This window comes from Mesoplodon bidens (assembly GCF_964165515.1).
Source record: "Mesoplodon bidens genome assembly, chromosome: 4".
Taxonomy (NCBI): Eukaryota; Metazoa; Chordata; class Mammalia; order Artiodactyla; family Ziphiidae; genus Mesoplodon; species Mesoplodon bidens.
This window is the reverse complement of record NC_138160.1, coordinates 53,104,814-53,129,028: the sequence shown is the minus strand read 5'-3', so window position 1 is coordinate 53,129,028 and position 24,215 is coordinate 53,104,814. Positions and strand designations below refer to the sequence as shown.

General features: G+C 40.6%; 1 protein-coding gene across 9 annotated transcripts in view; it reads left to right on the top strand.

Annotated features, from left to right (window-relative positions):
• ADAMTS6 (ADAM metallopeptidase with thrombospondin type 1 motif 6) overlaps positions 1-21,319 on the top strand; it is a 270,592-nt gene extending 249,273 nt beyond the window's left edge. For 8 of the 9 annotated variants that reach the window (XM_081233911.1, XM_081233913.1, XM_081233914.1 and 5 more), the window contains 3 exons: positions 2,244-2,420; positions 4,906-5,062; positions 18,233-21,319. In XM_081233911.1, the coding sequence (XP_081090037.1) occupies positions 2,244-2,420; positions 4,906-5,062; positions 18,233-18,342 (444 nt within the window). In that variant the 3' untranslated portion in view covers positions 18,343-21,319. Of the gene's footprint in view, positions 1-2,243; positions 2,421-4,905; positions 5,063-18,232 lie in introns of those variants that run through there. The other variant, XR_014015831.1, reaches the window with a different exon arrangement.
• Positions 21,320-24,215: the final 2,896 nt, after the last annotated feature.

Below are 24,215 nucleotides of genomic sequence, written 5' to 3'. Positions count from 1 at the left end.
GGGCTGGCACTAGGAACACTGTACCTTGTTTAGTATGGAGAGGTGAATCTGAAGAGGTAAGCAGAGGCTTCCTATCAGTGTAGAGTAAGATATTTAAAGAGTTTGAATTTTTATCTTGAAGACCACTGAAGGATATAACTGGATGTGTGCTTTAGAGAGTGGATTGGAGTGAGGCAAGAACAAGAAACAGGAGACCTGTTAGAAAGCCATTGCAATGTTACATGTAGGAAGTGATGTTTGTCTTAGTAAGGTTAGTGGCAGTGGAGACAAAGAGAAATCAACAGATGTGAGAGAGATTTACAACTTAGATTAATAGAACCTAGTGACTGAGTATATGGGTAGAGTGAGGCAGCAGCTAGAAATAAGGATGTTGATTTGGCTGTGAAAAAGAAGAACAGGGATTGGGGATTTCTCTCTTGATTTCTAAATCCCTAACTAAAACCTTTTTTGGAACCATATTGGAAAGAACTGGATGTTATTCTCCTTCAAAATGCATCTTAATGTAATGTTTTCTAAGTTGGAGGAAATGCACTCCGTTACCACATTCATTGTGATGAAGAGTGTTCATGAGATCCTTGATTTACACCTGAAAGAATTTTAATATTTTTCTTTCTTTCTATGACATGAACCAGGTTCAAGGATTACCCCTGACAAAGCCACTCAGGGATGTGTACATTGTTCAAGAAGACATTCCCATCCCACAGCTAGTACATGTTGATTTACCTAAAAGTAAATCAAAACCGTCATCTTCCCAAATAAAGGAGGGTATATATTTATAAAGTGCTTTCTCAAAACCCTCTGCTGGATCCTGAGGATGGGGGTGAGGTTGTGTACGAAAATGAAGCAGAAATGAAATAATTTTAAGGAGCTTATAGTCTGGTAGGAATGAGAAGACTTATGAATACATAATTAAAAAATAAGAAATTGGTGATCAGGGGCACAAGAATTTATATATTCTTACATCCTCTTTTATGTTACTTAACCTTGTGTCCACCTATCTATCTCCTACATTAAAACTGTGAGCTCCTTGAGGTACAGACTGACTTATTCATTCTTATGGTCTCCCCTCCCCCTGATCTAGTGTAGTTCCTGTACGAAATTTGGAAATGGTTTTTGAATGAAAGGTATAGAAATGGGGCTTCAAAGTATTGTGGGTAAGGGTCTCACTTCACTGAGAAGAAGTACAGATTATAAGGAAGGGCTCAGATGTGCAGGGGAGAAAGCTGGAGGACTTCAGTCAGCCACCACGTTGAATAGGTGGCTCTAGAACAGAGCACTCCAATTAACTTGGAAAAGAGGTAAGTAATAGACTTCATGACATAGGAAGAAGGATCTTTTCCTCAGTATGAAGAGCAGACTGGTCCAACTAAAGCACAGTCAAATTCATTATGTTTAACTGATGGACAAGCAAATATCCAGAGATTTTCTGTACAGTGAACCTTTACCTGTGATCATGTATCCTTAGCTAGCACACTCTAAGAATACAGTTGGCCCTCTATATCTCTGGGTTCCACATCCATGGATTCAACCAACCAAAAATTGAAAATGTTTGGGAGAAAAGTTCCAGGAAGTTCCAAAAAGTAAAACTTGAATTTGCCATACACTGGCACCTATTTACATAGCATTTACATTGTATTAGGTATTGTAAGGAATCTAAAGATGATCTGACGTATACAGGAGGGTATGTGTAGGTTGTATGCAAATACTCTGTCATTTTATACAAGGGACTTGAGCATCCACGGATTCTGGAGGCCTCCAAGGTCCCGAAACCAGTCCCCTGCGGATACTGAGGGACAACCGTACACATCTAAATCAAACCTTAGCTTGCTTCACAAAGACAACTTCTGATGGTCTATTAGTAACATAAGAATTCTTTTCAGAAGACTACACCTAGCAAGTAAGAAACCAAGGATTCCACATTCCAAAAATTAGCAGAATCTTATCACAACTGAATATGGCCAAGAATAGGGAGGAATCACGGAATAAGCCTACACACAATAAAAGAAGAAAATATGCTGCCAAGAAAAGCAAACTTCGGATTTAGCTCTTAAAGACCGTAGGGAAAAAGATAAAAGTTCTTCTATTTAAAAACTTAAGGAATTTTCATATATGTAAGACTGCCTAGAATTTAGTATGTGTGTATGTTGTTTACCCAAACACACATTTACTTGGAGAAAGACTTTCCTCAAATTTTTCTCTATCTTTAGACTCTCATTATTCATTAGTATTTGTTTTATTTACAGTGCACTCCCAAATGTGGTCCAGGATTCAAGCATCGGATTGTTCTGTGCAAGAGCAGTGACCTTTCTAAAACATTCCCAGCAGCACAATGTTCTGAGGAGAGCAAACCCCCTGTCCGCATCCGCTGCAGTTTGGGCCGCTGTCCTCCTCCTCGCTGGGTGACAGGAGACTGGGGCCAGGTAGGGCAGTTGGACTGTGGGCTCCTGCTGAAGCAGCACCTTGAGACACTTGAGGTTCCTGATTGGGTCATTGTAGGGGCTCAAGAGATGAGTAACAATACATAGAGGTCCAGGTATGAGATGTGAGTGTGAGACAGTGCATAGGCAGCAGCAGTCACACATAGACACACTGAGCCATGTTTCTCCCACACCTACACACTTCCCACTTTCACCTACTCCTTGGATTCTAACATTTTAACTTAAAATTAAAGAGAAATAGTCTAATGGCCAGAGATGTGAACAAGCTACCAAAACTTGGATTCTAGTGTCAACTCCCTCAACTAGTTCAAGACCAGATCAGTTAACACCATTGTCTTAACTTTCCCACTTGGAAAATGACTTCTCTTAACCTCACAGAAAAGATGTGGAGGTTTTAATTAGCTTGATAATATGATTGACAATCTTTGAAATGTTATGAATACTTATTCTTCAATGGATTTAGCTGATGGAGACTATGAATTTGGGAAACGGGTATATAGGGCTTTTAGTATGTATTTTTATATTGATTGGACTCATTTCTATTTTATGTTCCAATTCCTATTTTTACTTTCTTCTTTCTCAGTTTTAAATTGTGTTATCTTGCTGAAGGTCACCTTAAATCCTTTAAAAGCAAATTGATATATTTGGATAGAAGGAAAATTAAGTATTGTTCTTTAGAATGTCAAAAAGGAAATTTATTAGGTTATGTTAAAAAATAATGCTCCAGAAAGAAAATTTCTAGTGAATCAATGCCCTTTTACTGTGGCTTTATAATTAACCTTGAGCTGGTCATTTTCTAATATCTGAGACCCAAATAAATCATAGTGGCATATAACTACACCAGCATGATTTTGTTTGTGCTCTGGGCCTGCCATTACTTATTAATAATGGCATTTCATAGAAGTAGTTACCAAAATTATGGCCAAAATTCAATATTGCTAGAGTGCAGCAGTATCTACAGACTCTTTGAGGAGTGGGCAAAGATTTTCAGTCTCTATTAAGGCAAATAAATATACTTGCTCTGTGTTCAGCCCTGTGGGGAAACAAAAGAAGTATGATCATAAAATCATTAACATTTGCATTGTCTAACAAATAATTAATAATTTGCTTTTGTATAACAGAATGTAGTTTGATTTACAAAGAGCTCAAGTGGAATGTACATCATAAGCTTAAGTAAACATTGAATGCAATAAGTGTTTCTCTGTAGAAGTGTGGCAGTTTCACAATTTATAATTGATACTATGCTATTAGAGAATCAGTACAGACATGCTCTTATGATTTTTATAACCGGCTAGGAATTTCCTTTCTTATATATTCTTTGTTGCAATTCACTGTTATATAAAGGGCATTTGAAAGATTTTGCGTCTTGATAATTTCACCAAATTTACAGTTATCAGTTTGAGATTGTTCTTCTAAACGTTGTCAAGTCCTTTTCTTCTCTATATTTTCAATTCAGTTTCCTAAAATTGAAATTAACCAGTGAAAATACATTTTCAAAGATGCTTTACTACATGTTTATGGTGCATTTATTTTTCATTCTGTATTTAGAAACTTAAAAGTATCTGTAAATATCCTTGCAAGTCCTGTAAGTGCTTTGAGAGTTTTTGCAAATAAATCCAACAGGGCCTCGGTTTGTTTACCTTGTAAACATCACCATCACCTGTGTTTGCACAATTAGCTCCTCATCCCTTTGATCCCAAATCTCACAGGCTTTCTGGCATTCTGGGCAGCAGGCCCAAAGAATGGACCACAGCTTTATTCTTCAGCCTGGACAGCTGATCAGTCCCAGCTGAAACTAAGCCTTTCAGAGAGTAACTTCAATTCTAAAGTAACCGAATCCCCGAGTAGATGAAAAAGGAGAGGGAGACATGCTAATTGGCTAACACCAGACCTCTTCTCAGATTTGTCTCAGATTTGTGTGACTGAAAATACCTCACAAAACTCAAGGTACTTATTTATGCTCTTTTTTTTTTTTCAAACTAGTCCCGTCACCAGGCCCCACAGCAGTCACTGCTGTTATACTGAACTAATATTTTGATCAGATTAAGAGCACTCCAATAGACCATCAGGTTGTTTTCCCACAAATCTATAATATATAAATAGGCAGCAATAGTGATGTCCCAGCCCTAGAACCTCTGATTATTCTACTTCATCACAAATATTTTCTCATTATACTCTTGTTTAAGTTCACAAGCACTGCTTGGAACTGTTGAAATAATAGACCAAGAAATCTCCATCTGTTGTCTTCTGGAAACTAAGTTGCTTCCATTGTCTAGGGTAATAACATGATCCTTGAGTTTCCAAACCAGTTCTGTAATAGAATGACCTAATCATATACCTCTCCAAGGTGAACTACATATGGGCTTTAAAAGCTAGTATCTATGGTATTTGAAATGACATAGTATCTTTTTTACCTCCTGAAAATTGTTGAGATCAGTATTTTGTTTCTCCCTGTCTTTTGGTTTAGTGTTCTGCTCAGTGTGGACTTGGACAGCAAATGCGGACTGTGCAATGTCTTTCCTACACTGGACAGGCATCGAGTGACTGTCCAGAAACTGTTCGACCTCCATCAATGCAGCAGTGTGAAAGCAAATGTGACAGTACCCCCATTTCCAGTACTGAAGGTAAGTTTCCCAGTACCTCCAGTATAGAAGGTAAGGAGCCTCTGGTCTCTAGTGGTTCACCTATACTGATTCCCAGAGTTCAAAGAGCCCCATAAAACCACTGTTGTAGTGTGTCTGCATAGAGCATTTGTGAAAGCTACATATATACTGGATATGTAATCAGGAAACCTAAGTTTTCTTCCAGACTCTTCCATTAACTGTATGACCTTATTAAGTCAACTTTTCTGGAGCTAAGTTTACTTACCTATGCAGTGAGGGAGTGGGGTGGATAATCTCTAAGGTTCTGTCCAACCTAGCATTCTATGTTTGACTTGTGCTAGAAAGATAGAGATGATTTCTAATGAACCAAGCTTAAAACTGAAAACGTCTATTTCTTTTTGGCTACAACAATGGACCTCTGCTATTGTAAAGATTAAAATTCATGCTTGTGATACATATAATGAAAGCATATGTTTGAAACTACTTATGTTACAAATGCTAATTTTCTCCTTGAAGAAAAATAGAAGAATGTTATTATATAGCTGTTTATATAGGAGGACAAAAGTCTTCAGACTCTGAAATTTCTCTGCGTTATATATGGGGAAATCCCTTTATTAACAGCAGATGCCCATCCAAATCCTGAATTTTCTTATATCTTATTTAAATAAAGGTACTTTGTTTATTCAGTTAAGCATTCATTGAAATTTCCTGAATGCTACTATGTGCAAGGCATAATAACAGAAACTATGGGGAGTATAGAGACAAAAATGGCATAGTCAGGAAGTTCAGACTGCCTTCTCACATGAAAATGGAAGCATGACCAAATATACAAACATCTGAAGCCATGAATTTTAATTATGTAAGAAACCCAGCCATTGGACTCTGCTTAAAAAACAAATAAAACAAAAATAAAGAGCTATGCTGACTATAATTTGTGACTACTTTTCAAATGAAAATGATATGGTCATTATTCTATTAAAAAGAAATTATTTCTTTTGATCAGATCTATCCATTTGAGGGATTTTTTTAATCCTATTTTTCAATGTTTCCATAAGGAATTTCATTTTAGGAAGAGCAATCATCTTGCATGACAAGATGCAGAAAACTTGCATCTTTGCAAGTGGCCTGGTTCTTATATCTGAGCCTCAACACAGTATACTTACTGTGTAACTTACTCTTTCAAAGAAGTAAAGCCTTACCCTATATTAATTCAAAATCAGAATTTTAATTTGCAAAATCTCTGGCTCTAGTGCCATTTCGTTTTTTTCCCCTTTGGTAAGGGATGTTCTGGAAATCTAGCTTTCCTTCTCTTGAGAAGGGCTCAAAATCTATGACAAACAGAAGTACTTTTCGTAGCAAAACTATTTTCTTTAAATGATCTAAATTTTAAAAATCTCTTTTCTCTGAGATCTGTAGCAAACAAGTCTTTATGTATTGTAAATTATTGGTATTCAGTCATGTGGGTTTGGAATTCTGTTTTTCAGAGTTGGAAGATAAAAGGTTAAGGTGGAAGAGAGGATATAACTATCATATTAAACTATGTTGGGTATTATGTTAGGCCCTTTATATTTATTATCCATTTTATGTATCTCATATACATAAATATCTGTGTATATTATATAATCGTGATAACAACCTTTCAAGAGTTGGTGTTACTGATGAGGAAACTAAGGCACAGAGAGAGATAGTGATTTACCCACATTACAAGAGTAGGAAGTAGTAGAGTCAGGATTTGAACCTAGATTTGGAAGAGCCCTAGGGCATGTCATTTTCAACTACGTTTATATGCTATTTGTAATTCACTCTTTAAAATCAGAAATTTTAAGCTGTGACAGTGAGAGAGTGGCATGGACATATATACACTACCAAACGTAAAATAGATAGCTAGTGGGAAGCAGCCACATAGCACAGGGAGATCAGCTAGGTGGTTTGTGACGAGGGGTGAGATAGGGAGGGTGGGAGGGAGGGAGACGCAAGAGGGAAGAGATATGGGAACATATGTACATGTATAACTGATTCACTTTGTTATAAAGCGGAAACTAACACACCATTGTAAAGCAATTATACTCCAATAAAAATGTTAAAAAAAAAAGAAAATCAGGAATTTTAACATGAAAACAGAGCTTGTGATTATGAAGTACAGACACTTGTGGCATGATTTTCAAAAGATTAAGTCTTGGGGCTTCCCTGGTGGCACAGTGGTTAAGAATCTGCCTGCCAGTGCAGGGGACACGGGTTCAAGCCCTGATCCGGGAAGATCCCACATGCCATGGAGCAACTATGCCCATGCGCCACAACTACCGATCCTGCACTCTAGAGCCCGTGAGCCACAACTACTGAGCTCGCGTGCCACAACTACTGAAGCCCACGCGCCTGGAGCCCATGCTCCACAACAAGAGAAGCCACCGCAACAAGAAGCCCGTGCACCGCAACGAAGAGTAGCCCCCGCTTGCCACAACTAGAGAAAGCCTGCATGCAGCAACAAAGACCCAACGCAGCCAAAAATAAAATAAAATAAAATAATTAAATTAAAAAGAAAAAGATTGAGTCTTAATCATTGTTGAAAGACTGGCTTCTTTTTAAATTATTTGTTTATTTATTTATTTATTTTTGGCTGCGTTGGGTCTTTGTTGCTGAGCACGGGCTTTCTCTAGTTGTGGCTAGTGGGGGCTACTCTTCGTTGCAGTGCATGGGCTTCTCGTTGTGTTGGCTTCTCTTGTTGCGGAGCATGGGCTCTAGGCGCACAGGCTTTAGTAGTTGCGGCACACGGGCCCTCAAGTGTGCAGGCTTCAGTAGTTGCAGGGCGTGGGCTCAGTAGTTGTGGCACGTGGGCTCTAGGGCGTGCAGGTTTCAGTAGTTGTGGTGCGCAGGCTTAGTCGCTGTGGCACGTGGGCTCAGTAGTTGCGGCTCATGGGCTCTAGAGTACATGCTCAGTAGTTGTGGCACACGGGCTTAGTTGCTCCACAGAATGTGGGATCCTCCCAGACCAGGAATCGAACCCGTGTTCCCTGCATTGGCAGGTGGATTCTTAACCACTGCGCCACCAGGGAAGTCCCAGAACTGGCTTTTTGACATGCCCAGAATAATATATGTTGAAGTTATGTTCATAACTTCATTTTAGGCCATTTTAATAATTTCTCCAAACACTTCTCTATAGTGGATAATTATCATACATAAGCTTTGCAGCTGAAACTGTAGTGCTGTTTTTATAGTGGGCAGAATATCATTTGCAACTGCACTTATTTCTGCCTTAAAGAAATTCTCTTAAAATGGATAGGTGTTAATCTGATATTTCTCGGATTATTTGGATAAATACCTCATAGTCATTTCTGTCTGGCCAAATCACCTTTTATTAATATTAATCTGAAGTAAGCAGTTAGGACAATATTTTTATCCTCAGTAAAGGAGGAAACTTTTTGGAAATTATTAATCCTGCAAGTATGACTAATCTTAGAATTGTTATTCCCTAAAGCTGTTGACTCATTTAAGACACGATCACTCTCTTTTATAAAATAAGAATTAAAGTAGAAACAGTATATCTGTTGTAACTTGTTTTGTGTTCTCTTTAGCTTCCCAGTAGTATATATTGAATATATTTAAATACCTGAAACCATCTGTTCATTTCATCAGAAGCTACTTATTGAATGCTTGCTGCGGCCAGCCTCTGCCATTTATTATGGAAAATTCAAAACACTTATAAGTTCGTAGTCTTATGGGAAAGATACTTATTTTTTTTTAAATGCAGGGTAGAATGTGTTATATGGAGTGGTTTACACAAGTGCTAAGAGTGCTCATATGAATGACTGATGACTTTAACATTTTGGATCAAGGCAAGCTTCATAGACTAAGTGGTCCATGAGCCAGTTGTAATCTGTAGTTGGAAAAACCCAGTGTGTACCCTGAGAAAAAGGATGAAACAGTTGATTGAAGTTATAACTTGTCATCCATAGAGATGTGAAATGGGCAGATAACATGGATTTTAAAAGAGAAGAGGCTCTTGCATGAAAGTAATGTGAGAGTGACCTGATAGAGCTTCTGGAAATCAGATCAGGGAGAGAGGAAGTGCCTCTTACAAAGGGGAACTTGGGAGGAAAGTCCAATTGTGGGGGAAGGAGTAGGTTCTGCTTAATGCAGGACGTAGAAGAGGACCCCTTTTTTTCTACCAGAATCAGGTTCCCTTGACTCTTGGAAAGGAGGCTATTGAGAAACTAGTTAATCTCTGCTCCAAGCAAGACAGGGTAGGGCTAACAGAGCTCTCTTGGGATCTAAAATACCGTCTTTCAGTGGGGTCTTTATGGGTAACATGGGCCACTGATAGAATCTTGGGTATTGTTTCAACTACTGAAGTTTAGGAGATGGTTCCTCTCCTGATATCTTATTATTAAAATAATAAAAAGTTTCAAACATACAGCAAAGTTGAGAGAATTTTACAGTGGACATCCGCCATCTAGATTTTACCGTTAACATTTTACTGAACTTGATTTATCACATAGATATCTGTCTGTCCGTTCGTCAAGGTGATGGTGTTTAAAAAATGTTCTCTCCAGTCATCCAACCATAAAGTCATTTAATTAGCAAACCTACCTACCATGTGCCAGCCACTGAGACTAGGAAAGTTTCCTGTCCTCAAAGGAAGCACAGTTTAGGAGGGGTGGCAACATGCAAACAAATAATTTTCACAATATGGGCAGTACTGTAATAGGGGTAGAAAGAAACTACCATGAGTACACAGAGGAAGGGGTTATTCAGCAGAAGCATCATGGAGAAGGAAAGCTTGAGCAGGGCACTGGAAGGTGGGAAACAGTTGGCCAAGAAGGTGTTGAAATGCTGGGCATTGCTGGCAGAAGGTGATTGTGTGCAATCACGGGGCTGTGGAGTCAAACATAGTTCAGTATGGTTGCAGAGGGTGGCAGATGAACAGGTAGTAGAGATGAGGCTACAAAGAAAGAGACAGGGACTTGGTTTGGAGGGTCCTGTATGCAGTGGAAGGAAGTTAGGACTCTATCCACCAGTTCTGGGAACAAGTGAAGGAAATTGGGGAGTGACATACTTAGGCTGGCCGGTGTATAAAGGGGCAGAGGGAAGATAGCCTTATGTGGGAGAAGAGTTAAAAAGTTGTTCTAAGAGTCCAGGCTAGAGCTGATGAAGGCTTGAACTCAGGCAGATATAGCAAGGATCAAAAAGAGGGTAATGGGGCTTCCCTGGTGGCGCAGTGGTTGAGAGTCCACCTGCCGATGCAGGGGACACGGGTTCATGCCCCGGTCTGGGAAGATCCTACATGCCGCGGAGTGGCTGGGCCCGTGAGCCATGGCCGCTGAGCCTGAGCGTCCGGAGCCTGTGCTCCGCAACGGGAGAGGCCACAACAGTGAGAGGCCCATATACCGCAAAAAAAAAAAAAAAAAAAAAGAGGGTAATGAATTGGAAAAAATGAATAAAATGGAAAGGAGAATAAAAAGATCCTGATGAACAATTGGACATAGGGATGAGAATATGATGTGGAAATGTTCAGTATGACTCCCAAGTTTCAGATTTAGGGAACTGGATACTATTAATCATGGTGAGGAATTTAGGCATCTATATGGAAATTAAGCACATTAGTCCCCGAAAGCCATAATAAAATAGTGGAATTTGAATAACATTTTAAAAAATAAAAATAAACAATAGAGAGAGATTGAATAAATGGAAGGTTAAGGCAACAAAGGATAGTAAGAGAAAGAAAATCAGAAGTGGAGAATCAAGAAATTAAAAGTAAATATTGAGAGGGAACTAGGAGGAGGAAGAAGGAAGATATAATTTGCCATGTTTAACATCTACTTTAGCTTTTCATTCCTGAAAGCCTTCGGCTAAGAGTGAAGGCATTATAGGCTTGATCTTAACAGACTGCCACTGATGAGGGTAACACTACATTGCTGCTAAGAGTGAATTGTAGACACACTGGGTATCATTGCATTTGAAATACTACTCAGTAATTTTTTAAAGTACATCTGGCAGCTGAGACTAACGTACTCAAGCTCACATGAATTTCTATCCCAAATGCCATTTTATTCATCTTTATTCAGTTTCAGGTTCCCTTGTAGTTTGGTGAGTCTTTTCAGCTTCTCAATAGCACAGGGCACTCTGTCGTCTAGTATTTATTGCTGCCAAATAATGATTCATGGTGTGGAAAGATGAGCAGGAAAGGTGTGGTTAGTATACATTGGTTTACCAGACCAGGTTGTCTAACGGTGGCTTTGGCGGGTCTCAGTCTCCCTCAAGTACATGATTTTGAGAGAGCCTAAGCAGCTTCAGAAACCTCCTGAGATCCATGGAACAAAACAGCTACTGAATATGGGTTTTAAGGTGGCTTCTGATGTATTAAAATCAGTGAAAGGAATGAATGGTGAAGGTCATTTGAACTTTGATTTCAAGGAGGTGAGGAAGACCAGACATTTTTGTTGCCAGTTTTTAAAATGGTCATAATCTACCTTAGCATTCAGGGTTACGTTCCCAGCTGTCTGGTTTGGAGGGAACCCTGGATTTGTATTGGGATCAAAGCACCTCAAGTTGACTGTGGGTGGCATCCAGAGAATAAGACTGGGTAAGAAGAAACCAAGAAAGCAAAGAGAGAAAGAAATGGCTTAGTCCATGGTAGGATGGAGTCAGAAAAAAGTTCCATAGTTGATATCACCTTGCTTCAAGGGTAAAAAGTCAGTGGACTGTTCCCACTGCAATGAATACTGTCAGGTTCCCAAGCAAAACGTGTTATTTCATCCCTTTCCAGTTTGAATATGTAAAATATCAAGGACTCAGGTACAGTTTCATCAGGAAAAGCATGCTGAGTTCACAACCCCTGCCCCCAATTCCTGCACCACACATGCACATGCACAGCCTTTGCCACCAGTTCACTTCTCACTAGGCTCTGCGTCTCCATGGGCAGTTGGACAGAGGTACAGATGGTTGTACTTTTGTAATCCAAAGGATAGACCCTTAGGTGAGAGTCATAACTCTGCTTACTGTGCTCTCCATCTGAATTTCAGAAAGAACTTACAGGCACAGAGAACATGCATTCTCCAAAGAAAGATGCTGAATGGTCCAACTTGGTCATGGAAGGCTATGTCCCTGTGTATCCCAACTCCTCCATTGATATGATTTAGGCAGGCTTGGCAACATTTTCTGAAATGGATGCAGTTTATTTACAGAAATAACTACAGTTGCTCTTATACTCCATGGATTAAGTCAAGCCATCAAAGTCACAATGAATCCCAATCCAATTGCATTCTAAATTCATAAGCCTACGTTCAGTGTGAGTATTTTGAAATCATGTCTTTTAGGTCAGTTTTGAAATATTAATGTAAAGCACCTGGGGAAAAACTCACTGGCACTTCAATTATAAGTAGACTCATGTGTTGCCTATGAAACAGGTTTTCTAATTTTATCATTCTACTCTACCAGAACCCAGATTACCAGTGAGACCCACTCCAGCATACCTGGAAAGTTGCTTAAGATTCTAATCATGGGTCTAGTTCACATCGTATGGCCTACGAGCTGACTCTCAGCCCTTGATACATCCCTAAGTCTCTCTGAGAAAATTTAGGAATAGTCCATAAATTGTCATTCCCACCAGAAATCTCTAGCCTTGGATAAAGTGAAACTTTATTTTCAGGCAGGGAGGTGAGAGGAGATGTAAAAAAAGGAGAGACTAGTTAGGTCCACAAAATATTTCCTAGAAACCACACAGTAAGGACCTCTCACCCTTCTGATAGACTCTGAAGAAAAAAGGTAGAAAGAGTGTCTTGTCATTCTCCTCCTTAGAGAGTACTTAACTGGTACATGAAGCTAGTAGAAGAGAAAATAGGGCTCCTGCATCTTAAAACCTTTGACACTGCTGGCTCAGATTCTGCTACTTAAAAAGCAGTAGATACAAGTGTATCTGTGTGAAGAAAACATGATAGTAAAGATCGAACCTTCAAAATAGATCAATTACAAGGTGATTATATTATTACAAAAAATTCTACCTAAACTAAAGGATTCCTTTCAATAGCTCTCCTAGTATAATTGTTTATGTGCAGATTATGTATTACTTGGGTACAGAGAAACCAATTTTTAGATATTTTAGATATCAGCTAGAAATCAATACCAACTGAGGATCATTCAGAAATTCAATCAAAACATGTCTGTTATTGTTTTGATTTCAATGGGAAAATGTGATTTAATTTATGCACAACTTTTCCAGAATGGTTTTATCACAAATGTAACCTGTATTGTGTATTGGCTGAAGGGTAGGAATGAAAAGGCTATTTAATATTTTAAATGGGCTTTGGGGATGAGGCAGACAGACTAATCAATGGTAAGTTTTATAATTAAGGCCTTACAACTACGTACATCAGCAAAATGTCAGTGAGTCAGTCCAAGGGCTTATCAGGTCAGTCCTCTCTAGCTAACTAAAACAGTGACACATGGGCTGAATGCACCAATATAATTTAAAGCTTGTACTGATATTTTTAAGATTACACTCAGCTTTCTGTAATGTTGGGGCTTTAAAACTTCTTGGTGTGTTAAAATTACCTTTCACTCATGTAATTTTACAAAATCTAGGGAGAAAGGGATAGTTGAAGAAATGTATTCAGGCTCTTCTGAATGCCCATGACCTAGAACCCCCCTTTCAAAACAAACTTACCCCTTCTCTAAGGTGGCAGAGCAAACCTCCTGGTGAGGGTGTCCCCAGAGATTGAAGTACCAGGGGTATCGGCCAAGACTAAGAAGTATTGACAGGCAGGAACCTTTCTACATTAAGATGCCAAGAATGCTGCCAAAATAGAGTGGTTTTGGAGTCAGACAGACCTGAGTTCTAGTCCCACTTCTTAGATCAGCTAGCTGTGTGACCCATAGTGAGTTTCGTACATAACCTTTTTGAGCTTCAGTTTTGCCATCTGTGTAAAGCTGACATGTTATATACTTAAAATGATTAAATATATATATATATATATATATGTAAAACTGCCTAAGGCAATGCCTGGCACATAGGAAGCATTGATAAATTATTTTTAATGTTATCATTACTAGATTAATCTCTCATGGAGTTAAAAGACTGGAAGAATGTAAGACCAGTCATTGGTGAGTAGGTTTTCATCACTCTGAAGACTGACTCTTCCAGTCTAGGCAGTCCCTAGACAGCAAAACCAAGAAGTAGGAATGGGACCTTCCTCAGGGCCCCTCCTTCATGGGAGCCCCCTACACTCCATCAAGGCTGTGTCCTTCTATAGCCCAAGAGTCACCATTTAATATCTCATCAAGGCCCATTATCTTCTTGGCAGTCCTCAACCCTGGATCTTCCTTCAGATCTCTCCCTACCTCATCATAATTTACCTGCTCTCTGTTAAAATCTTTTCATTAATTTGCTTATGTGTGCCCACAAAGAGGCTATATATATTTTGACAGGGATCCCGGAGAGATAATACAGGATGGTTGTTCTCAGATGTGTTATTGGTAACAGTAACAAGAGCTGATAAACTGAGTGCTCACTCTGTGCCAGGGCCACACACGTGCTGTAGGTGTTACCTCATACAAGCCTCATAACATCCTATGGGCTTCATTTCACAGATGAGGAAACTGAGATTTAGAGAGGTGAAGTCACTTTGGCCAAGGACAAACAAATGCTGGGAGGAGGTAGTGCCAGAATTCACCCCCAGATCTGCCACCCCTCACCACTGGTGCTCTCAGGTCCTGGGACACACATAAGCAGTCCCTACCTCCCTAAGCTTGATCCTGCTCCTAGGGCCCAAATGAATTCCTGCTTTCATTCAAGTTACTTGGAATCAAGTTAGCTGAGAACAAACTTAAAAGACGTATTGGGAAGTTCAGAGGGGGACACCCTGGCAGCTGGCCTCCAGCTGGCCCCTAGACTGGACACTGCTCCTGGCTGAAGGGCTGTGCTGGGGCCTCTGCATGCAAAAGAGGCTTCTCATTTCCAGCACCTACCTAAGGAGCTGAATCCCTGAGTATTTAATAGCCTGAATGGGTGGATGGAGGGGGTGGTTGGAGGAAGAAATAATTTATGAATATTTTATTTTATTCATTATTTATTATCTACTATTTAGTCAGATTCTAAAGGCTAAATCCAAAAGAAAAATCTGTGAATTTTCTTGTATTTTGCTGATCTCAGAATTTTCCTGGTTCAGAAACTCTTCCAAAAATGGAGTAATGAATCTCGCAATAAAGTTGTACCTCAGGAAATATTCTTCTTTGTTTTGTCTTCAAACTGACTTGTGTCTATAGGACAGCATTTTCTCAGTAGTAATCTAAATACTGCATCCTTGTTGAGAAATTCAGAGCACAACTTACCCTCATCAGGTAGTAATAATAACTAATAGTGATAATGATCATAGTAATTCAGTATATTACACTTACTGAGAGCCAATGACCATTCTATGCACTGAGCTAGGTGATATCATAGGATACACATGCTACATGCGGGAGTGGGAACACTCATCTTCCCTATTCACAGATAAGGATGCTTAACCTCTTCGGCACAGAGAAGTTAAGCAATTTGTTCAGAGTCATAAAGTTAGTAAATGGTAAAGCTGGGCTTAAACCCAGCAGTCTGGCTTCTAATTTTATTTCCTTGTACTATTAAAACAAGCAGTCATCCTCTATCCATTTATCAACTAAAGCATTTTTATATTTTAGCAAAATAGACCAAAGCCAAAGTTTATTTGGTACTTTAAGCAGTCCCACCAAGCCCTGTTAATAGAGCATGACAGTGGTAGTCTCCGCTGGAGGGCTGCCCCATTAGGACGGTGATTTGAAATTAAAGGTGAGTGATATGTGTCAGCTGTCCTCATCCTTTATGCTTAGCTTTTCTCGTCATTTTTTTTTTTTTTTTTTTTTTTTTTTTTTTTTTTTGCGGTAGGCGGGCCTCTCACTGTTGTGGCCTCTCCCCTTGCAGAGCACAGGCTCCGGACGCGCAGGCTCAGCAGCCATGGCTCACGGGCCCAGCCGCTCCGCGGCATGTGGGATCTTCCCAGACCGGGGCACGAACCCGTGTCCCCTGCATCGGCAGGCGGACCCTCAACCACTGCGCCACCAGGGAAGCCCTCTCGTCATTTTAATAAATGCATTATCTGGACAATATATTCCTCTAGGTAACACTGATACAACTTTTTTTTCCCCGCAAAAATATTCTTAGTCTAAACTTTTTTTGGTTACTTTTCACTGGTCATGACAGAGAGGGGAAAAAAATAACAGGTGATTTCCAAATTAAAATATATGGGGACTTCCCTGGTGGCACAGTGGTTAAGAATCTGCCTGCCAATGCAGCAGACATGGGTTTGAACCCTGATCCGGGAAGATCCCACATGCCACGGAGCAACTAAACCCAGGCACCACAACTACTGAGCTTGAGCTCTAGAGCCCGTGAGCCACAACTACTGAGCCTGTGTGCCACAACTACTGAAGCCCATGCACCTAGAGCCCGTGCTCCACAACAAGAGAAGCCACTGCAATGAGAAGCCCGCACACCGCAATGAAAGAGTAGCCCCTGCTCGCTGCAACTAGAGAAAGCCCGTGTGCAGCAACAAAGACCCAATACAGCCAAAAAGATTTTTTAATTAATTAATTAATTTTAAAATAAAATAAAATATATGGAAAAAATAAAATAAGATAAAATATATGGAGATATTTTCACCTCAAATTCAAGCTTGATTCACCAAATATCATCCAGTTTCTTTTTTTTTAGTACAAAGTTTAAAGAAATTTTTAATGTCTCTCCTACCTTCTTTCAGCCAAAACTTAAATTTATTGAAAATCTTAGTGTAGAAAGTTTCTATTCAAATTTCTGTTATTCTCTTTGTAAATCAAATCTCAAGTAAGGGAGTTCGATGGTGGCAGAACTTATGCTTTCAGAGGAGTAAGGGTTACAGTTTAAAATTTTCAGTCTTTTACCAAAAGAGCCTTGAAAGTGAGATCAATAAAATTGTTTCCTTACTTTTTAATAATAAGAACTGGAAACTTTCCCATTTCTTTGCATTTAATTTTCCATGTTTACCATATGGCTCATGTACCATGTACATGATCTCTTAGAACTTTAGTGGATTTCTGAAGCCAGGAAAAATAAACAAGGAAGCAACAACAACACTGTTACACTGAACATTTCCCAGTGTTCTGCCTGATTCTAATTACCTTAAACAGTTTACCCAGGATGCTTCAGTATAACCACCTGGAAAAATGAGGGTGGAACTTTGATTCTGGGAGGCAAACATAATTACTAGATTTACAAAGTATTTTAAAACCCCCAGATAAAATTGAAGAGAGGACTGGAGAGGAATATCACTATTAGCAGTAGTGAGGTAGTATGGGGTGGTGGGGGTTTCTGAGAATCAAAGGTCAGTGTCTCTTTTTCTGCACTGGCCCCTCAGCCTCATCTTGTGCAACCAGCCTCAACGGGAGGTGGAGAAAGAATCATTTATTCACCTTCTGGCTGCAAGAACTGCAGACTTCAACTGTGGCAATTCTAGCACTGAGGAGAAAACACACATAGGAAAAAAGAAGGCCATGTCTCACTTCCAAATTAAAAAAAGACATTTCTACATGTTTCCATAACCCACAGACTGCTGCCATTTGAGGCCAACCCCTCAAAGTTTTCCTCTTTGTCTAGTGTAGTTGCTGAATCTAGGCCACTGTCAGCAATCCTTTTCATTCACCGAGGCCCATCCCCACACCCCACAGATGCAGAGATTCTCCTGGGACATGTGTACTTTGGTATCAAACAATGCAACTCATGTTTGATTTTGGATAACCTTGCACTGCTGAATAAAATAACCCTTGAGAAAGAAGCAATAAAAGTGCTGTAAGAAAAATGACTCATGTTTCCAAGCTGTCTAAAGTGATCACTTATCCCAACAAATGGTAATTCTTTCAAGACACAGTGGGCATACACCATACTTATAAAAGTCTGGGAGAAAAGCCTTGCAATCATTTTTTTTTAATTTGTGTTAAAATGTATCAAAAGACTATTTCTGGTAGGGTGTATCAGACAGGGTATGCTTGAAAACAAAAACAAAAACCATATGGATGTGAAAGCCAAGGTGCACTGGCCCAAGGAGGCGGGATGGGGCAGGGGTGGGGGGGTGGTCCTTGCTGAACATCCAGGCTCATTGTTTATGTACTTGTTTATGTGCTTCTAATTGTTTTCCCTTTTCTGCCCTCACTCATTAGAGTGCAAAGATGTGAACAAAGTGGCTTATTGCCCACTGGTGCTGAAGTTCAAGTTCTGCAGTAGAGCATACTTCAGACAGATGTGTTGTAAGACCTGCCAAGGACACTGACCCATGGAAAGCCAGAGAGAGCGCCTTGTCATTTCATCGTGGAAATGCATCCATCACAGAGAGCCACCCAGAGGAAGAGGATTGATGTCCTTGCAAATGCATTACCCTGTGGAAAACGTAACCACTGGTCAGCCCTAGCTGACAGGATTTCAATATTATTTTAACTTCTGTGAAGTGGGATTTTTTGATCCAAAGTGCTGGACACGGTATTAGGAGGGAATGCCAGATTGGAGAGATCCAAACAACACAGGGAGACTTGTTTACTGTGGAACGTTTGTGTTCTTTCGAGTAAATCCAATAGCCTGTTTACCTCCTTGGACCATTAAGATAATTTTTATTATGGACTTAGCAATGACACTGAATCCATTTGTATTTAAAACTGTTTAAAATGTAGCTGTTTTGACTTGGTCAACTATGGAAGTAAAGAAGATTCAGAAATCTTAAGTCATAGCTTAAAAATATTTACTATACTTTATCACTACAACAGCACCATGATTTAAATTCTAAAACGGGCTTTGAACTGTAATTTAAGGAGCAATTATAAATCAAAAGTAATGAAAGTTTGTATTATTTTTCTTCATTCCACTTAATTTCCTTAGGAATAATCCCCCTGTTCTGAACACTGCTGTGAGCCATATATAAACTATATTAAACTGAACAACAATGAAGAACTTAGTTTAAAGCAGCGCATCAGTTACTGCAGCTGTGCAAGTCTATAAATTCACTGCTAAAAGACTGTGGCTAACTTGCCATTGTGCAAGTGAAGCTGAGATTTCCATTAAAACTTTAAGAGAAAAACATTTCAATTTCATGCAGAAGCCAGACCTGGGGTATGGTAGAGACTGAAGTGCCAGGCCTTTTGCTGCCGTCACACAGGATGCCTCAGTTCTTATCTGAGTCACCCCAACTCACTTGTGTTTACATCCTCTCCAGCCACAGAACGGCTTCTGCCCTATTGGATTGTTGCATATGCATGTTGAGCTTGCTGAGATGATACCATGCAAAAGACAGACTGGCTCAATGACAACCAGGCAGACCTTTTTGCTGACAATTATGATGGGTTCCAGATGTCCCTTCTTTGATATGGCAGAAGGGCATTTATTTATATGAGAACAAGTGTGTGTGTGTGCGAGCGCTTTTGAGTGTGTGGGTAGATGAGTGTGCTTGCACATAGATGTGCTATTTCTGTGAGTTTTAAAGTAGGCAAGGGATAATAACCAAAGAAGAAAAACTCATGAAGACTAGAGATCATAAAGCATCATTTTAATAGTCACTCAACCAAGTATTTTGTATTTTTTATGGATACTTTGAATGGCAATTAAATGTGAAACCCAACTTCTTGGGCAAGTCAAATTCTAGAAGCAAGTCCACCTAAATCAAACTGACTAAGCTCACATTTTCCCAGTCCACATCACACTCATCAAGAGATTTGACAGTGAGATTTTTAAAAAGAAAAAGAGGGTACTTGCTTATATGAATATTTTGTACTTGAACACTTGCAGCAGGATCTTGATGAATGTGTTTTGTGTCCTACACATGAGTGCACCTTGCGACACCAACACCTCAAACTCAAACCAAACGGCTACTTTGTAAAGCTACTACTTGCAGTTAAAGAGTATGTTTGACTTAAATCCATCACTGTGCTCTGAAACAACATGTCAGGTGTATCACATACACCATAACCTAAAGTGGTCGATTAGGTTTTTTCAGAAAGGGAGACTCACAGACTTCAAAACCAAACGTCAGGTTTGCTGTGGACAGTCAACATGGGACGTTCGTTGCTCTGTGTGCTCAGTCGCCCTCATCGGAGTCTCCTCGCCTGCTTTCTCTCTCAGCACCACAGCTCATGTCCCTGAGTTTCCAGAGAGAGCGATTGACAGTAGACAAGAGTGGCCAGGACCCCAATCTCTGCTGCCTTGGAAGACAGCCCAAGTGCCACCTCAGCCATCCGTGAAGGGCAGGCAGCCACAAGCAGCACGACCCCAGCACTGACTTCCTTTGGCCCCTTGCAAAGAGCACTTAACTTGGTGCTAATGTGCCCTGGTGAAATAAAATAAGCGAACAAAAAGATGGTTGGTTTCTCTGGCATTTTAGGCATAGGTTTGCTATCGGGATATGCTTTTCTCCAACGTAAATATCAGCTTATGTTTTTATTTCAAACAGATTGCTTACATTACTGACTAAAGGCTACTTTTCCCCTCACCCGGGAACTAACATGGTGAGGGCCATACCCCTGAGCCCCGTGCAGCACCCCAACTGGTGCTAGAAGAGGAGGGCAGACGTGTCCCTCTGGGGTGTGCAACAGCACCAAGGCCAGGGGGCAGAGAACTCCCGGGGACAGCATCAGATTACCTTTCTAGAAGGAACCAAGCACAGGATGTGTAACAGGACTAAACTTTCAATTGGCCTTGAATTTAAACGTGAGTGAGGAAAAGTCATATTCCACAGCACTTGACAGTACTGCTGCTACTCTGTCGTCAACCACGTGGCTACGTGATGCTCTATTCCTAAGTGATAACAATAGGATTGTCGGCAGATGCTGAGCCACCATGGCTGGCCCTCCAAAATATATATAGGCTACTTAGGGAACCCCAAGGAAACTGGTACCCCGTGGCTGAGAGCAGTATCCGCCACTGGCATAAGACCCACCAAAAAAGGCAAGGTAAGCGTACCCAACTGACTCCTTAAAGAGTCCATTTCATTAACAATTTTATTATTTGAGTGAATGTCACATAGGTATCCTTAATAATACAGAATGAAATTACCTTTGTATTATTGCGATTAGTTGTTGCTTATATTTTATACTCAGTATTAATGTGGTACACTGTTACGTTTTTTTTTGCTTTTGTAAATTATATTCTAATTTATTGCCATGTTTCCTAACACGTGTCCTACATTCAATCTCCTGCTTGTAATGAAAATGAAAAAGTCATTGTAACACTTGATGGAGTGAAATTCCACACCAGGCACAGATTTTTTTTTTAACATAGATAATTTAGTAAAAATAAAATTCAGCTTGTAAGAATGATTCAGATGGAAGTTGTCTATTCCCTGAAAAGCTGGTGTTAAACTCACAATAGGAGGACTCTTTATCCCTTGCAATACCACACTACATTATCCAAATTTTCCACGTGGTGTACAGGATTGTGATAACTTGGATTCTTTGCTTTGGCCACGCCGAGTGGCACACGCAATCTTAGTTCCCCGACCAAGGATCGGACCCGAGCCCCTTGTAGTGGAAGCGCAGAGTCTCAACCACTGGACGGCCAGGGAAGTCCCACTTGTTGCATTCTTACTACCCTCCTCAGAGATTGCATCTACTTGTATTTCAGTAACATCTAAATGCAAGGCCTCGGTTATTTCTGGTGGGGCTATCTATATCCCCAGATGCCACCAGCCAGCTATTCTAAGGCCAGAAAGGAAGTCCAGATTGGCCACTGCCACATACCTTCAGTCACAGGGCCCACAATTCTTTTGCCTCCTGCTTCTTTTGCCTTCCATGTAAATTCTTTAGCATAGGGACGTGAGATATTTCACTGTGGAAAGGGTGCTGAACAAAGAATTCATGCTTGAAGGGTTTTTCTACTCAGACTCAACTGGGAACAAAGAACATGATGAGCATACTTTTCTGCCTCCAGGCTTTTCCTCTTAGGCTGAGCCACTTTGCTGAACTGGGGGTTACTATCATATGCAAAGGCAACTCAGCAGTTAATCTGAAGGTGTCCCTCCTGCATGCTTAGCTATTTGAGTACTTTCATAATGACAACTTCATCAATTACATAAGAAGATGTACAATGTCCAAACATGGTTGTGTTTTAATCCACTTACCCCCATATCCCTCCCCAAAGATTCAGTTGTATACATTAGAAGAAATCAAGTGAGGTGATTAGAAAGTCCTGGGGGGTACTTCCCCAAGGTCATCTTAGGAACCAAACGTGGTGAAGTATTATGAATTCTTAGTTAACAGGAAGACCCTGTCACCGACTATTTTAACCTCCCACTGCATTTGCAAAGGGTAGTTCTGCCTAGGGGTCAGGGAGGGGGGGAATACCGAGAAACAAGGCTTACCTGAGCTTAGATTCCTCAGATTCAAGTCTATCTTTTCATCTACAGTTGTTTTCAAGCTTTTGGTTTAATGTTTCTCTCCCTGTGGGATATCTACAGGGCACTATCCTGCTTAGGGCTCTGACCCCAGGGATAGTCTGCCTTCCATTAAAAGATTTTGCCACCTCTTGAGGCCAGGTGACATGTTTTCAAGTAAATTAGGAAGAAAGTTGGCTATTGATCTTGGTTACAAAAATACGTGAATTTGTGTGGCAAGGGTAAGATTCATTACTTTTAAAAGAAGAGAGGAGAAATGTAATTCAGGCAGGAAAAAAAAAAGTCATAGGCCGGGAGGACTGGAAAATTCTAAATAAGTGGTCACAGAAAAAAGATCACTGTCTGAATAAAAAAAGGGACAGATTAACTATTTTTGCAATTCTGTCTCATGCATATCATCAGAATGTGTGGAATAAACTAACATGTTTTTAAAAAGAGCAGCTCTTCACAATGGTTTTGTGCCTTAAACTTCAAAACCTCAGACTGGAACTTAAAAGGAAAGTGGTCTGTTCTCCCGTCTCTTTCTCAGAGGGTTATTTCTAGCATTGTTTGTCCCTCATTTCATCCACAGATGATATCTGAGGCCAGAAACGGAATAGTGGTTTGAGGGCTGGAGGAAACCAAGTTTATGCCCATATTGTCTCTTGGTCAATGGCTTTCCTTAGCCCACTGAAAGCCTTGAGCTTCTTGGATCTTGGTTTGGATACCTTCCCTTACAGAGAGGTTTCACATAAGAAGAGGCAAGTTATCACACCAGCTCCAGGCCCCCTAGCTGTCAGAGTGCTTCTTCAGGTCAATGGCTCAAGAGTTGGTGGCATCCACCAGCCCAAGGAGGATATAATTCTTGGAGGGCCTGGTCTGTGCCCCCAGCAAAGGCAGTTGTGGATAGCAGGCTACCATATGGGCCCACAGAACAGTAATCATGAGATGAGGCCCCTGAAATCCCAGGCAAAGGTGGCCAGAGGAAGTGCCAGTCTAGGGCCAGTCCAGGCCAGGTGTGGCCTCTGTGTCTGGAGAGCGGCATCAGCTGCAGTCATTCATTCATAGCAGTATTTGCTGAGGCCCTACTGTGCCCAGGTTCTGTGCTAGGCACTTAGCATATGCTCTCTCATGGAATATTCTCTCAACAAAGCTATTGAGGACAATACTGTCAATCCCCATTTACAGATGCCAATACTGAGGCTCAGAGAGGTTAAGTTGCTAATAGTTGCAGATCAGTGAGGAAGAGTCACCTCTTTGACACACAGTAGGGAGCTGCCTGGTCTGCCTCTAGGACAAGGAAGCTGGGAGGATGCTCCTCTACCAGAGAGAAAGTGACTCACCAGGCCAGAGGAAATGGGGTCCTCCTTCCTGGGAAGCAGTGGGCCTGAGGCCTTAGGAGGGGCCTCAGGGGACAGGGAAGGGTGAACTTTGGGCTCCTGTCTGGTAGGTGGTGGTTGGTGTTCACTATGAAAATTCCTATGTCTGGTGACAAAATTACAATTGGAGACCAAAAGTGGTTTCTTTTTTTTTTTTTTAAACAATATATATTTTTAAAATGTATTTATTTTATTTATTTATTTTTGGCTGCGTTGGGTCCTCGCCGCTGCACATGGGCCCTCTCCAGCTGTGGCGAGCTGGGGATACTCTCTTCCTTGCGGAGCACGGGCTCCAGGCGTGCGGGCCGCAGCAGCCACGGCAGGCGGGCTCAGTAGCTGTGGCACACGGGCCCAGCCGCTTTGCAGCCTGCGGGATCCTCCCAGACCTGGGCCCGAACCTGCGTCCCCCACATT